General features: G+C 38.9%; 2 protein-coding genes across 2 annotated transcripts; both read right to left on the bottom strand.

Annotated features, from left to right (window-relative positions):
* Positions 1-4247: 4247 nt before the first annotated feature.
* Positions 4248-10861, bottom strand: LOC121948458 (heterogeneous nuclear ribonucleoprotein A0-like). Its single transcript, XM_042493854.1, has 2 exons — positions 10773-10861; positions 4248-5556 (listed from the first exon to the last, which is right to left on the bottom strand). Exon 2 carries the CDS (start codon positions 5357-5359, stop codon positions 4424-4426), a length of 936 nt encoding a protein of 311 aa, XP_042349788.1. The 5' UTR covers positions 5360-5556; positions 10773-10861; the 3' UTR covers positions 4248-4423.
* Positions 8631-13386, bottom strand: LOC121948457 (heterogeneous nuclear ribonucleoprotein A0-like). Its single transcript, XM_042493852.1, is given in 3 exon segments — positions 8631-10878; positions 12263-12462; positions 12465-13386. Coding segments are annotated over 2 exon segments (993 nt in total). The 5' UTR covers positions 13326-13386; the 3' UTR covers positions 8631-10878; positions 12263-12330.
* Between the last annotated feature and the right edge of the window lie 236 nt (positions 13387-13622).

Here is a 13622-nt window from a genome sequence, read left to right as displayed (position 1 = left end):
AAATAAAAAACATAATAATAATTTTTAAAAAATTATATATATATATATATATATATATATATATATATATATATATATATATATATGCATACAACCATAGAAGACAGACCAAAAATAAATAAATAAAAGATAAAAAATAAAAATAAAAAACATAATAATAATTAAAATTATATATATATATATATATATATATATATATATATATATATATATATATATATATATATATATATATATATACACACATACAACCATAGAAGACAGACCAAAATAAATAAATAAAAGATAAAAAATAAAAATAAAAAACATAATAATAATTAAAAATGTTAGATTTTATATATATATATATATATATATATATATATATATATATATATATATATATATATATATATATGTACACATACAACCATAGAAGACAGACCAAAAAATAAATAAATAAAAAATAAAAAACATAATAATAATTTAAAAAATTATATATATATATATATATATACATATATATATATATATATATAGAGAGAGAGAGAGAGAGAGAGAGAATGTTTTACTCCCTTGTTTTATGTTAATATTATTCATATGTTTTTTTATGTTTTTTATAAAGTTTTGAATTGAAAACAAAAATGTAAAAAACTAAAAAAAAAAAAGCTTTGGGGTGGGGGGGGCTATTATCTCTACTGAATTTTCCATGTTAATATTAATAATATTACTAAATGTTAGATAATAAATAATAGCAATTACAATATAAAAAGAAATTAGTCACAGGCTACATATTGATAGGTGTCATTTGACCTTTATTTATATCTCTGAAAGAGAAATATTTCAATTCAGCTCATGCACAATATCTTAAATTTCTGCACATAAAGGGCAAAATGGTTTTTATTATTTTTGTTGTTGTTGTTGTTATTGTTGTTGTTGTTGTTGTTTTTATCCCATTGACCATGGAAAAATGGAATATAAAATATTTTGTTTTATCAAGAGTTATGATATTTATGGTTATAAACAATACAGTAATTACTAAAATTAATTATGACTGTCCTAAATACCCTAAACCCAGGATGATTTTTTCAAATGCCTTTTCAGATATTCGGTTTACAATTATTAAAAAAAAACAAAAAACAACACAACCTTGCAGTTGATTACTTAATCAATAACACAACAGTCAGAATTGTTGCTGATTCATTTCTGATTTTTCTGACAAATTGATTAATTGTTTCAGCTGTCAAATGAAAACTTATTAGCATTTGTATACCAGGCAACACTCACGTGTTTTATTCTGAAAATGACTGTTTAAGAATGTGGCTCAATTCATTATATAAGTTAAAAAGATCACAGTATGACCACAATCTGCAAATCAAAGTAGCTGAGAAGAATTTAAATCAGCCACAAGTAGGGTTTACATTTGGATGCATATCGCTTAGTTTGGATTTTGTTAAATAAAAATACAGTTTTAATGGAAACTGAACCCATGTCTACTTCAGGGAGATGATTCTCACATTTTGTCGCTGTGTTTAGTAAGTGACTTTATAGTGTTCACACGATGCATATTGCTAATAAAGATGCTTATAAACAGGTTCAAGCATCAGTTTTTATTCCAGCATAGGTGTACTGGTCTCTGTGGTTTTAATGAAACTCTTGGCACAGAGAGACTGCGATCAGCAGGGGTCCAACGGCAGCTTCTCATCCTTCAGGCCTCCTAACAGGTTTAATCTGGCCAAGATCCCGGAGGCAACAGTTAAGTGATCTCAATTATATCAACACAGTTTGATGCTGCAATGAACAACAAAAGATAAACATGCATCAAAATGTAGACTTTTATTGGTTTGTTCTGGGTATTTCTGCCATTATTGGGAGGAGAGATAAAGAAAGTTGGTCAGATTTTGTGAAGTTTTGGATCTTCACACTAATATCATGTGTCAGTGATTTATTTTTAAAATCCTGCTGTTATTTCATCAAGCACTGTGTGATTTAAGGGTCAGCATATTCCTCTTGTTCAGTCTGGTACAAGAATTCTTACTGTCAAAAATAGTCAAAAGTGTGCATTATAAAGCAGTATTTAGTTTATCTGCACCACACTGGCTGTGAGGAATAAACTTTGGGAAACTCGAGGTCGTCTTATCAGGCTCCTTATCTGTTGTTAAATTGTCAACGTAATTCGACTTCTATTTCATAAAGAAAAATCCATTTCCATGTGTCATTTCATATTTCCCTGTTTTACTTGTATAGATAAGTTGTCTTGATGTCTTTTTGTGTGTTATTTTGTGCAGCTCTTTGAAGCTACCATACCAATTAACTTCCTTTGAATTGTGGAAATCAGACATCAAAGTCTGGGAGAGTGTAGCACAATGCTGCAGCAGAAGTCTTTGGTCTGATTAAGAATGAAGCCAAAACATTTATTATTTATCAGAATATGTACTTTAGTTGAAGACTTGTTCCAGAGAAGAGCCATGTTTTTGTATCTAGAAAAAGGGTCAGAGTGAGACCTCACTCTTTTAGTTCACTCCCACAGCAGAGCATCTATGTTACTCACAAAAACAGTCAGCCTTTGTAGCTTCACTGAATAAGAAGCAAATATCTTAATTTTATTAATTAACTGCAGTTAAGACATCCAAACACAGCCCTAAAATATATTAATTAATATCTGCTCATCTGTGACATATACTGTGAATCCAAAATGAGTTATAAATCAAAGTTTTCTTCAGGCTTATGACCACCTAACTGCATGTGTTTATGAAGATTTATGAAGAAAACAAAACCCATTATATATATTTTTTTTAAAAAATAGTGAAACTGGACACAACTGCGTTTTTTAAGCCTGAGCTGAAACTGGTTCACAATATGTAAAAACACTAATTTGTGAAAAAAAACAAAAATTTCACACAGCATCCATGAGGGTAATCCTGAATATAATTGGTTTACTATCCTCAAAGTTGAGTTTTCTTATCTTTTATATTCCTTTTCCTTATTCAAGAATCTCATATAAACTATCCTTAAAAAAACCAAAAAAAAAAAACAACAGAAACCCAAGCCAACCTAAAAGTACTGCTTTTGGTGATGCAATCAGATTCTTCTACAAAGTACATCTCTGCCAGTATAAAATGGCCGATGAACTGAAAATGCATAAATTTCCGAGCAATACTCCCTCCTGGTGGTAACTTTATAAACTTAATTTACAAGTCATGCTGGGAAAATGTGTCAACTCCAGTTTAATCTGTTGAAATATAACCCATTTGATTTCAATTAAGACTGCAAGATTAGATAGATTTTCAAAACATTAAAAACTTTAATAAAAGCAGAATCAAACAGGGGTGAACTGAACACATGAATTTCAAAACAGTTTTTAATCTAAACAAAAGCCTGTATTGGGACGGGAAAAGTGGAAAAATAAAATAGCTTTACAGGTAACAAAACAGTCCGTGACATTTCATCCAAAAAATACTTTGTCACGAGTGTTTTAAGATCAAGAAACTCAAGCAATCGAGTCCCATGCTGCCCGACACTGCCACCAACATTACTTATAACCCTGAGTTCATGATGCAAAAAATAACAGACACATCTGGCTGGTTTGCAAGACAAAACAAACTCAATTGTTTGAGTTGAGAAGCAGTGACTGACATTGATTACGGCTTTACAAATGGTTCAAAGCAAGTCTTTCCCCAAAACATAACAAAAGTACAATTCAATAATTCACAATTCTTAGTAGTAAAGTCCATATGTGTGGAATAAGAGGACAGAGGGGGTCCGAGTGGGGGTAGCCAGAATCCAGAGGCCAGTCTCATTTCATTCTGGGTGGGTGATGGGCTCTGCTCCCCAAACCCTTTGAAACCTGGACAACAATTTTAATGCGCTGCATTCAGACACCTTTAACAAGTACTTTAACCTTTGAACTCTGGGCAAATTGGTGTTTCTTTAAAAAACCATGAGAATAAAGGCGACTTTGTTTTATTTTTTTCTTGAATGAAGTGAACATGTATAAAACATCAACCCTAACTTGAAATATTTCTTGCACAATGAATGAATATTACATCACTGTAAACACATTTTATATCCCCATCTGCTGGTGAGCCATCACAAGAGTATGCAAAATAAATGAAGAGACTTGATGATCACTTTAAAAAAAGGATATATTGATATTGGTAATGGGCAAAATAATATCGGCAAAATGTCAGTACTGTATTGTACAGCACTCTTAATTTTCAGGTAACCTGCTTGAACTTTTGATTAATTTCTTGCTAATTTCCTCCGTCATTGCTCAAGAACTTCTTCCCACGTTTGTCAAAGAAATCAATTTGCTCAGGTTTCAAAGGGTTAACTGAACCCTGCAAAGACCCCTCACCCGGGCGTGTGTAATGTGTGTGTGCGCGTGTAAATTCAAGTCCGCTGAAATTTTCCCCATGAACATCACAAAACGTGGAGAGAGACCCTAATAACCACCGCCGCCGCCGCCGCCGTACCCACCGCCGCCCCCCCGGCTGTAGCCGCCGCCGCCTCTGTTGTAGGGAGCTCCGCTCCTGTAGGAGGAGTAGCCGCCCCCCTTCACTGCACCATAGCTGGAGTGCTGCTGCCCGTAGCCGTCCCCAAAGTCACCGTTACTGTACCCCATCTGGTTATCGTATCCTCCGTCGTCATAGCCTCCATACCCGCCGCCGTATCCTCCGCCGCCGCCGCCGTATCCTCCACCGCCGCTGCCGTTGTAACCTCCCCCATACCCGCCGCCGTAGCCGCCTCCGTAGCTGTTACCGTAGCCGCCTCCGTAACCTCCTCTTCCGCCGCCGCCGTAGTTCTGCATCCCCCGGCCTCGACCTCTCCCCCCGCGGTAGCTGGTGGACATCTCCTGCTTGGTCAGAGCCTTCTTCACCTCCACCTTGGTCCCGTCGATGGTGTGGTACTTGCAGAGCACCGCTTTGGTGGCGGCGTCGGTGTCCTCGAAGAAGACAAAGCCGAAGCCTCTCTTCCTGCCGGTCTGCTTGTCGACGATGATCTCGGTCTTCTCCACCACGCCGTACTGCGAGAAGTACTCGGTCAGGTTCCCCTCCTCGATGTGGTCTTTCACACCGCCGACGAAGACTTTCTTAACGTTAGCGACAATGTCCGGGTTGTTAGCATCCTCCCGCGCTATGGCTCTTTTCAGGTCCACTTCTTGGCCTTCGACGACATGTGGCTTAGCCGCCATTGCTGCGCCGGCCTCATCCGGCGTCGAGTAGGTGATGAAGCCGAAACAGCGAGACCGGCCGATCTGGTTTATCACCACAACGCAGTCGGTTAGCTTACCGAACTGCTCGAAATACTTGCGGACGCCATCCTCGTTGGTCTCCACGTTCAGACCGCCGACAAAGAGCTTGCACAATTTGGCCGTCATGATTGAATTTCTTCTGGGGCTGAGACCGTCCCTCTCCTTCTTCTTCAATGAGCAACGTCAGGGCGGACTCGCGTGCCTTCGTAAGACGTATCCGTCGCTGATTGGTCACCTTGAAATGAGTCGCCGCTCTGATTGGCTCGCAGGCGTTTGACGTTGCTGCCGCCTTCAAGTCGTGTCGGAAATCTCAGAGTCCGCCGCTGAGGAGAAAGGGAAGCGTGGATATCAACATTTATGGTCTTTCGTTTTGTTCTTGTACAATCAAAAGCACAATAATAAGGTTATATTCAAAATCTTATTGTTCTTGTATCGCTGGTACTGTAAAACCACTGAATGTTGTGCACACTGAGCGTGCTTAAATAAAACCAGTACGCTTTTATGTTCTTTGAACACACCAGATACCGTCATTTTACAAGGAAAATAATATGAGAATTAAATAAAAAAACATGTACGAATGATGCTTTGTTTTTATATCCATTCATGTTTTCTTTACTATGAGCATTGCAAAAATCTATGAATTTATATTAAAATTATCATTCTCAGCTTTTGTAAAATGTCATTTATCTCTCATTGCAACTGATGTTAAATGCTCAATAATAAAGTCACCATAATAATAATAATAATAAATACATAATAATAAATACTGTGTAAATACTGCTCAAAGAAGCATCTAGGATATATCATAGAATTTTTCCAGAAAAGCTTTTGTTGGAAAGATTCAAGATTGATTCTTAATTTCTTATGTTTCTGTATATCGATACCAGAATGTTTTGGATTTAGGTTGCCAGCTTCTAAAAAAACAAACTTTAGATATATTTGATGTAATGCCATACTTGAGTTAAGATAAGACTGAAAATAACAACATAAAAAGTGGAATAATCTGGCTGGGATTTAGTGGAAATATATATTTTCTTGTCTTGTAGAAATCTGATAAAGAAAAAATCAGCAGCGCTTAATGTCCTCTGTTAATGTTTTACTTAAAAACAGAGATAAGTGATCACACTAGTCTTGAACCCATTGCTAAAATACAAAACCAAATGCATGACAGTCTTTGATGACCCACTTAGCCAACTATGTCTTTTGAAATTATTCATAATACTCTATTTAGTGGTCTCTAGTCTGACCGTGAACATGACAGCATCCTTTTCAAATCTTGTCTTCATTGTGATTTAACTGATCATTGATTGATATCTGTGCTTTTAAACGGTGAATTCATGAACCTAAATGATCCAAATCACATCAGCTCAGGTCAATCTTATTTTAGAAAGTTCAATATCACAAATCAACCACAAGAGGTTTTACCCTTTGTACAGCAAACGACCTCCTCTGTCTTAGACTCGACTCAAATGAGAGAAAACGCCTTTTAAGACCTTTTTAACAGGAAAAAAAAGGAGGGAAACAAATGAAGGGCAACAGAGGAGCGATCCCTCTTCCGGGATGGAGAAAGAGTGTTGTGACAGGACGAGAACTGGTTACACTGGTCTTGAACCCGCAGCAACAGAGTATAAACGGATGTACCCATGCTCTGAGCCAACTACAAACAACACATTCAACTTTTATGTTTTTTCGTGAAAGTGCTGACCCACTTCAGTGATTTTTGCCTCATGGGGTTTGCTGCAAAGTTTAGGTTGGCTGAAGTCAGCTATTTCACTGGAAGTGAAACTTATCTCAGCTTCCTCTCACCGGGCTGCAGAGAAAAAGCAGACTGAGTGCGTCTCCATCCTGGCTCAGAAGAATCTACAGGTCATTAAATCATGTTGTGACGCGCCCATGTGCAGAGCCCGTAGAGCTGTGAAGACTGCCACAATCAGTTTCATTCACGCACGCGTCACCGTGAAAACTGCAGTATCAGTTTTTCAGGAAGTCAGACTGTAAAACGGGTCAACTTCTGTCTCATCTGTTTTTAAATTTAGCATTATTATTACACTTAGCTCCTCATCTTTAATGTCTCTGACAGTTCAAGTTCAACAGCTTTAAAGGCACCCTGAGGGAGTTTACTGACATCTAACAAAGCTTGTTTGTGTGTGTGTGTGTGTGTTTTAAACTAGAAATTCCCACCCCAATATACTTTAAAACAAGACAAATTAGTCACTACTTTTTGTGACATTGCGCATGTTTTTATGAGTCTGATGGGTGGGAATGGTTTTTTTTTCATGTTGTTTGAGCTCCTAACCGAAGACAACTTTCCGTCACTATCTGATGAAAGTTTTTAAAATCTTGCACACATGCACGGGATACACACTCCTGCCAAAGATTTCACACGACTGCACAGGCCTTCAGGTGAGCCAGCATCAGGGTCCGTACAGACGGGCAGGCCAAAAACTTTCAAGTATTTCGACAGTACCCATTTTTGATTCTTTAAACAGAGCAAACACACTACAGGGCGTAACATTGACTTAGTTTAATAAATGGTTAAATTATTTAGACCTATGACTGGCACAGGACAAAAAAAGAGTTGAAACATTTCTCTAATGTGTTTCATAAATGATAAACTTTTATACTTTTTCAAGGACCAAATTAAAAAATATCTGATTTTCAAAGCTTTAAATTCCAGACAGTCAAATTTTAGTACTTCCATCACCTAGTACAAACCCCAGCCAACGCAGACTGCTGGTAAACATTAAAATATACACAATTAAGGATTTTCTTAACAATAAAAAGTAAGTAAGCCCTCTCTAGCATGACCTATTAACTCGTAATAATCTGCAGACTGTCCTTGCCCGTATTTTTGGTTTTCTTTGCTCGAGACACGCTCTGTGTGAATCTGCACATCTGCAAACATTAACTGAGAGTGTGGCACTATATTTCTTTAAAATGCATTAAAAAGGGTTTAAAATGCACTTACATAAATGTGCGCCTTCTGGTAACACTGAATATAAATATATGTTTAGTTGTTTAAATGAAAACTCCACAGGGCTCCTTTAAAATGTACAAGATATGTGTGCACGTATCCAGCTGCAGAGACGCAATCGAGGCTGTAAGTGTGACACACACACACACACGTGGATCACAGATTTATCTTTTTATCTGGTGTCAATCAAAATACAGAAACCAAGACGTTACCACAGGCAAGCCACGTCTGTCACTTACTGCCAGCGCCAAAAAAAATGTAAGCACTGAATTGGACAAAAGTCACAGTGCTCCAGAGATCACCAGATTTTATAATAAATCCACCAACTGCCTGGTCACAGCTCAGCTGACCCACAGAAAAACCCAGCGTGGGAGACATGCAACTCCTCTATCCGCAATATAAATAAGCAACATAACAAGCGTCTTGGTGTATAAAAATATATAATTTATTGTAGATTCATAAAAATCATGGCCAACATAACAGTCGTTTCCTTTTTCCCTATGGGATGATCAGAAATCGTCAAGCCCCCTTATCCTATAAAAGGTAAGAACAAAAGTAAAGATTACACTCCCGTCGCCGCGTCATGCATCACTTTTACAGATTTTAAGATTTCTGTCACAAAACAGCAGAGCGAGTCACAGTACATCAGACAGGCCCTACTCCCCACTTTTAGAAAATTGAGGGATTACAGCAATGTACCTCTGAGTTGAGGTTGGGCTTCTTTCACTTGATAATTTTATAAAATTGCGGTGGCTCTGATCAAAATCAAGGCACCACTGTTAAAGTGAGAAAGTCGTAAAACCTGTGCTGTCAGATGTAATGTTCATCATGACAAAACACGAAAACCATCCAACAGAGCACAACACAATAAAATTCTACAAAACCACACCAACAGTTATATATTTTCATTTCACTTTTGTTCAACATTTCATCTAACAGACTGTTGTGACCAGTATGATCAACCTCAGGATTACTGAGCATCGTACATGTACACACACACACACACGCACACACACACACACATATATATGCATGTTTCAGTTCGCGTCGCTTTTTAACAGCAGATTACATCAGCGGCCTGGGGACGTGTACGTGCAGTATGTTGCGCAATGAGGCTTTTACTTCCTGATCTAGTAACTGGGAGGCACACGTGGGGCCGTACGAGCACGAGGCTTTGATCACCGCTTCTCATCGTCAATAAGTCTCCAGGAAAAATGATCAATACAGGTCTATGTGACACCTTTCCTTTTTGATTTTTCCTCCCTCAACTATCATGAGAATTGTGTCTAATACTTTTTTGTCAGATATAGTCATTTGAGTTTTAATCAGTGGTCTAAAAACATTTTAAAACTAGCCTTTACACGCCAACAACTCCACCTTCTGAAACAAAGCGCTTTTAACCCGATTCAAATATATCTGCTCACTCAGCAGGTGAGTGTCTGAGCAATCATTTTTCTTCCATGTACTAGCTTATTTTTACGTTTGCATCTTTTCCAGCAGACTAAACTAAACTTACCGCTGAACTGTGGTCTTTTGCTTATTAGAAGACACGAATGTTTGGATGTATTGATGCTGTATTTATAATATGGTACATTTTAATCATTTATTTTAAATGTTGTTAATATTTGAACTTTACTGATGGCTTATAGCCTGTTCTTATACCTTACACCAAGATTTTATTTGCCATATACTATCTTTTACTTTTTTTAAAGTCACAAAATCATATCTGCACTCCCCAGTCTTCCAACTGCTGCACAGCTTTTTCCATCCAACAATAATGTCCAATATTGTCTACTTATCGATGTTACCTGGCTGTGCAGCACTTTAGAAACCTTGTGTTTGTTAAAATTGTGCTATATAAATAACGTGGATTGGATCAGATTGGATATCATATTGTAGCCAAGCTAACGGGTTATTACAGAATATATACCCAACGGCTCCCAAAACACATCGTTGTAAACTAACTTCACCATTTTACTCAACAACCGGATCTTGTTTTCTGGGTCTGGATTTTAACTCATTACTGAGCTGTGTTTGCTTATTTTTGATTTCACTGGTGTTAAATAACTGGTGCTTTACTGCTAATCGCATTTTTTATTATTGATCTTATGTGATTCAACATGATCTCAAAGTTGCTCTTAAATGTAATGTATTATTGTTAAAGCCTGCAGACTTATTAAAAACACAAGACAAACATTATAATCATAAATGTTTATTGTATTTTGAAATCCACAGTGCCCAAAGTGCAAATTCTTTCTCCCAGGTCATCAGCAGCTTGACTAAATGATCCTAAAAGTCTTATGCTCAAAGGTGATTTATTAAAAAGATGTTCTAGTTTCAGTATATTTAGGTCTGTTAAAAGAGGCAAATAATCAGCCCATAATACTACATCACAGGGCCATTAGTGCTGATCATTGGAGAAAGAAATTTTAAGATCGCACCAGGGCACTGTGTTATCAAAATTCTCCAAAACTTCATAATCCACCAAGTTTCCATTAAAACCTTTCAGAATAAAACCCCTGTATGACCACAATGTGGGCAATCCTTTGTGAAAACTGACATCACCTGAGGGGGAGAAGGGACAACCACTCTCTGGTCCCCCCGACGGCGTGGAGACACACCCCATCCTTTTTCAGGGGTGATGTCCTCGTGCCCAGGTTACCGTAGCAACCTGGAGGAGACGGGAGAGAAACAGAGTGAGAAACTGAACCCTGCAAAGTTTCCTGGAAGAGACACCAATTAACTCGTTCCATTATTTCATTTAAATGGTGGAACAAAATTTGGGTCCCCTTCCACCCACTTAAAAGTTCATTAAAGGCCAAATTAAGTAACCCCCCCGTTTTTGTTTTTATTTTAATATTAGCTATATAAGACTGATTAAGCTATGATTAAAAGTGTTACTTTAAGATTAAATAATGGCACACTTGTGCACCATGTCAAAGATATGCCATACATGGTTGACCAACACAGAGTGAAGACAGGTTGATTTACATACCTAGTTTGCTGGATGTGGATATCCTAAAGAGATATTTCAGACTCCTATCACAATCGACCCCAGGTAATCAACAGGGTCCTGATGTAGCCTACAAACAAACTGCTACGGCTATTATGGCTGGGATAGCATACTGGAATACGAGTAAGAACACCTAATAGGAAGTAGGAATAATCAAAGATAAATATCAGAGCCCTCATGTCCACATAAAGATTGTATTCAAATGGAAAAGGAAAGATATAAAAAAGTTAGCAATGTCTACAAAACCACATAATTTAAAATGAAACAACGTCAAACCCTACAAAGCCTACATGCATTGGCTGTGGGTAGACTACAACCATTTTCTGTAACCATTTCACCCACCTGAGAGTAAGGGAATAAACTGTGGGAAAGATGCCATGTAACTAAGGATGATGTCACTTATAAAACCTGTGGATGAACTTGAGGAAGCCTGGTTAAATAAGTAAAATAACTAAGCTAAGTGGTATAACGTTTTATTTAAAATGAACATACATAAGCATACCAAAAAAATGTTTTAACAGTAGGTTTTGTTCTCCAGACATGAAAGTATACAATATACATTAGATATTGCTACAGGTAATGAAAAATGAACAATATTTAGACTGAAACTATTAACTATGCGTGAGGAGAGTCTGAGTACAGTATGGGGGGAGAAAACAAAACTGGATCCTGCAGTATCACGTTCCCACCTTAGCTACATGACCCAAAGTAAGATACAAGTTGATGTTGTTAAGACAAGCTATGATACACCACAAAACATGCTTTCTCATCCTCATACATTGAAATCACACTAAACTCAAGGGAAAACAAAATCTAACTGCTTAAAATGCAAATATTAGGATAATCATGAAAAACAATCCTACATCGAAATTTGCAAAAACAACGCGTGAACGCAAATAAAAAATATTCAACTCTAAACGACAACTACACGCATTGGCGTGGTCACATAATAAAAAAAGGGATGTTTTATTCTTCATTTTTTATATGTCCTAGTTGAGCTGTTGCTCGTTATTATCAGGCTTTTGGGAAGTGACCTTCCTACCTGTTTGGGTTTTTGAGGTCTGGTGATTAGGGGGGTCTCTGTGTCCGTATCTCTGCCATTGTTGGATTTCACGGCAGACGCCCCGTTACTGAATTTGATTTTGACGTCCAAATCCTGGCTGGAGGTAATTTATGAGGGGGATGGGGGTGGTCGATGAGTGCCGGCTCGTCTAGTAGCCGCCGTAGCCCCCCCTCGGGTAGCCGCCACCGCCGCCGCCTCTGGTGTAGGGAGCCCCGCTCCTCTGCCCGCTGAACGGCTGCTTCATGGGACCGTAGCCGGATGAATGCTGACCATAGCCGCTGCCAAACTCGTTGTAGCCGTTTCCACCGCCATAGCCACTTCCCTGGTCTCCGTACCCGTAACCTGGTCCGCCATAGCCTCCGTAGCCGCCACCGCCACAGTTGTAGCCGCCGCCATTTCCGTAGTTGTAGTTTCCGCCGTAGTCCCTGCTGCCGTAGCCATTTTGATTTCCCCTCATGCCTCGCATCGGCCTGCCTCTCGGTGCCATACCGCCTCTATTGGCCGCCTGCATCTCCTGCTTCGTCAGGGCTTTCTTCACCTCAACTTTGTGTCCATTGACGGTGTGAAATTTCACCACGACGGCTTTATCGGCCGCGTCGTGGTCGGTGAAATAAACAAAGCCGAAGCCCCTCTTCTTCCCGGTCTCCTTCTCCGAGATGACTTCGGCCTTCTCGATCTGGCCGTAGGTACAGAAATATTCGGTCAGGTGCTCCTCTTCGATGTCGTCTTTCAAACCACCGACGAATATTTTCTTCACCTTTGCGAGGGCCTCTGGCTTGTTGGCGTCTTCTCTCGCCACGGCCCGCTTCACCTCGACCATGTTGCCGTCGACGGTGTGAGGCCTAGCCGCCATGGCAGCGTCGGCCTCCTCCGGCGTGGAGTAGGTGACAAAGCCGAAGCAGCGGGACCGCAGCAGCGCTTTGTTCACCACGACCACGCAGTCGGTGAGCATACCGTACTGCTCGAAGTGCTTGCGCAGGCCATCGTCGTCGGTGTCCACGTTCAGACCACCGACGAAAAGTTTGCAAAGCTGGTCGGTCATTGTTGAAGCTTAGTAGCAGGATAAAGATGACCTAACGGTCCGCTTAACGGTTCTCTTTGATAAAATGGCGGAGGAGTAACAACGCAGCTGAATTTATAGCAGAGGCGCCGTGACGTAAGACGAGCGTCAAATAAGACGACGACTCTTCCGGTCCGATGGTCTGTCTTTTGAGGGACAAAGGACAACAGATGTTTGATTAAAACCGTATAAAACGACCGCATAAAGTCCGCAGTCAGTAACTATATCGTTATAAAACGTCAAAGACCATATATACATGAAAAATGGGATAACATACTA

Source organism: Plectropomus leopardus, chromosome 9 (genome assembly GCF_008729295.1).
Source record: "Plectropomus leopardus isolate mb chromosome 9, YSFRI_Pleo_2.0, whole genome shotgun sequence".
Lineage (NCBI taxonomy): Eukaryota > Metazoa > Chordata > Actinopteri > Perciformes > Serranidae > Plectropomus > Plectropomus leopardus.
Note: the sequence above shows the minus strand (reverse complement) of the source record. Positions and strands in the feature narration are given on the sequence as shown.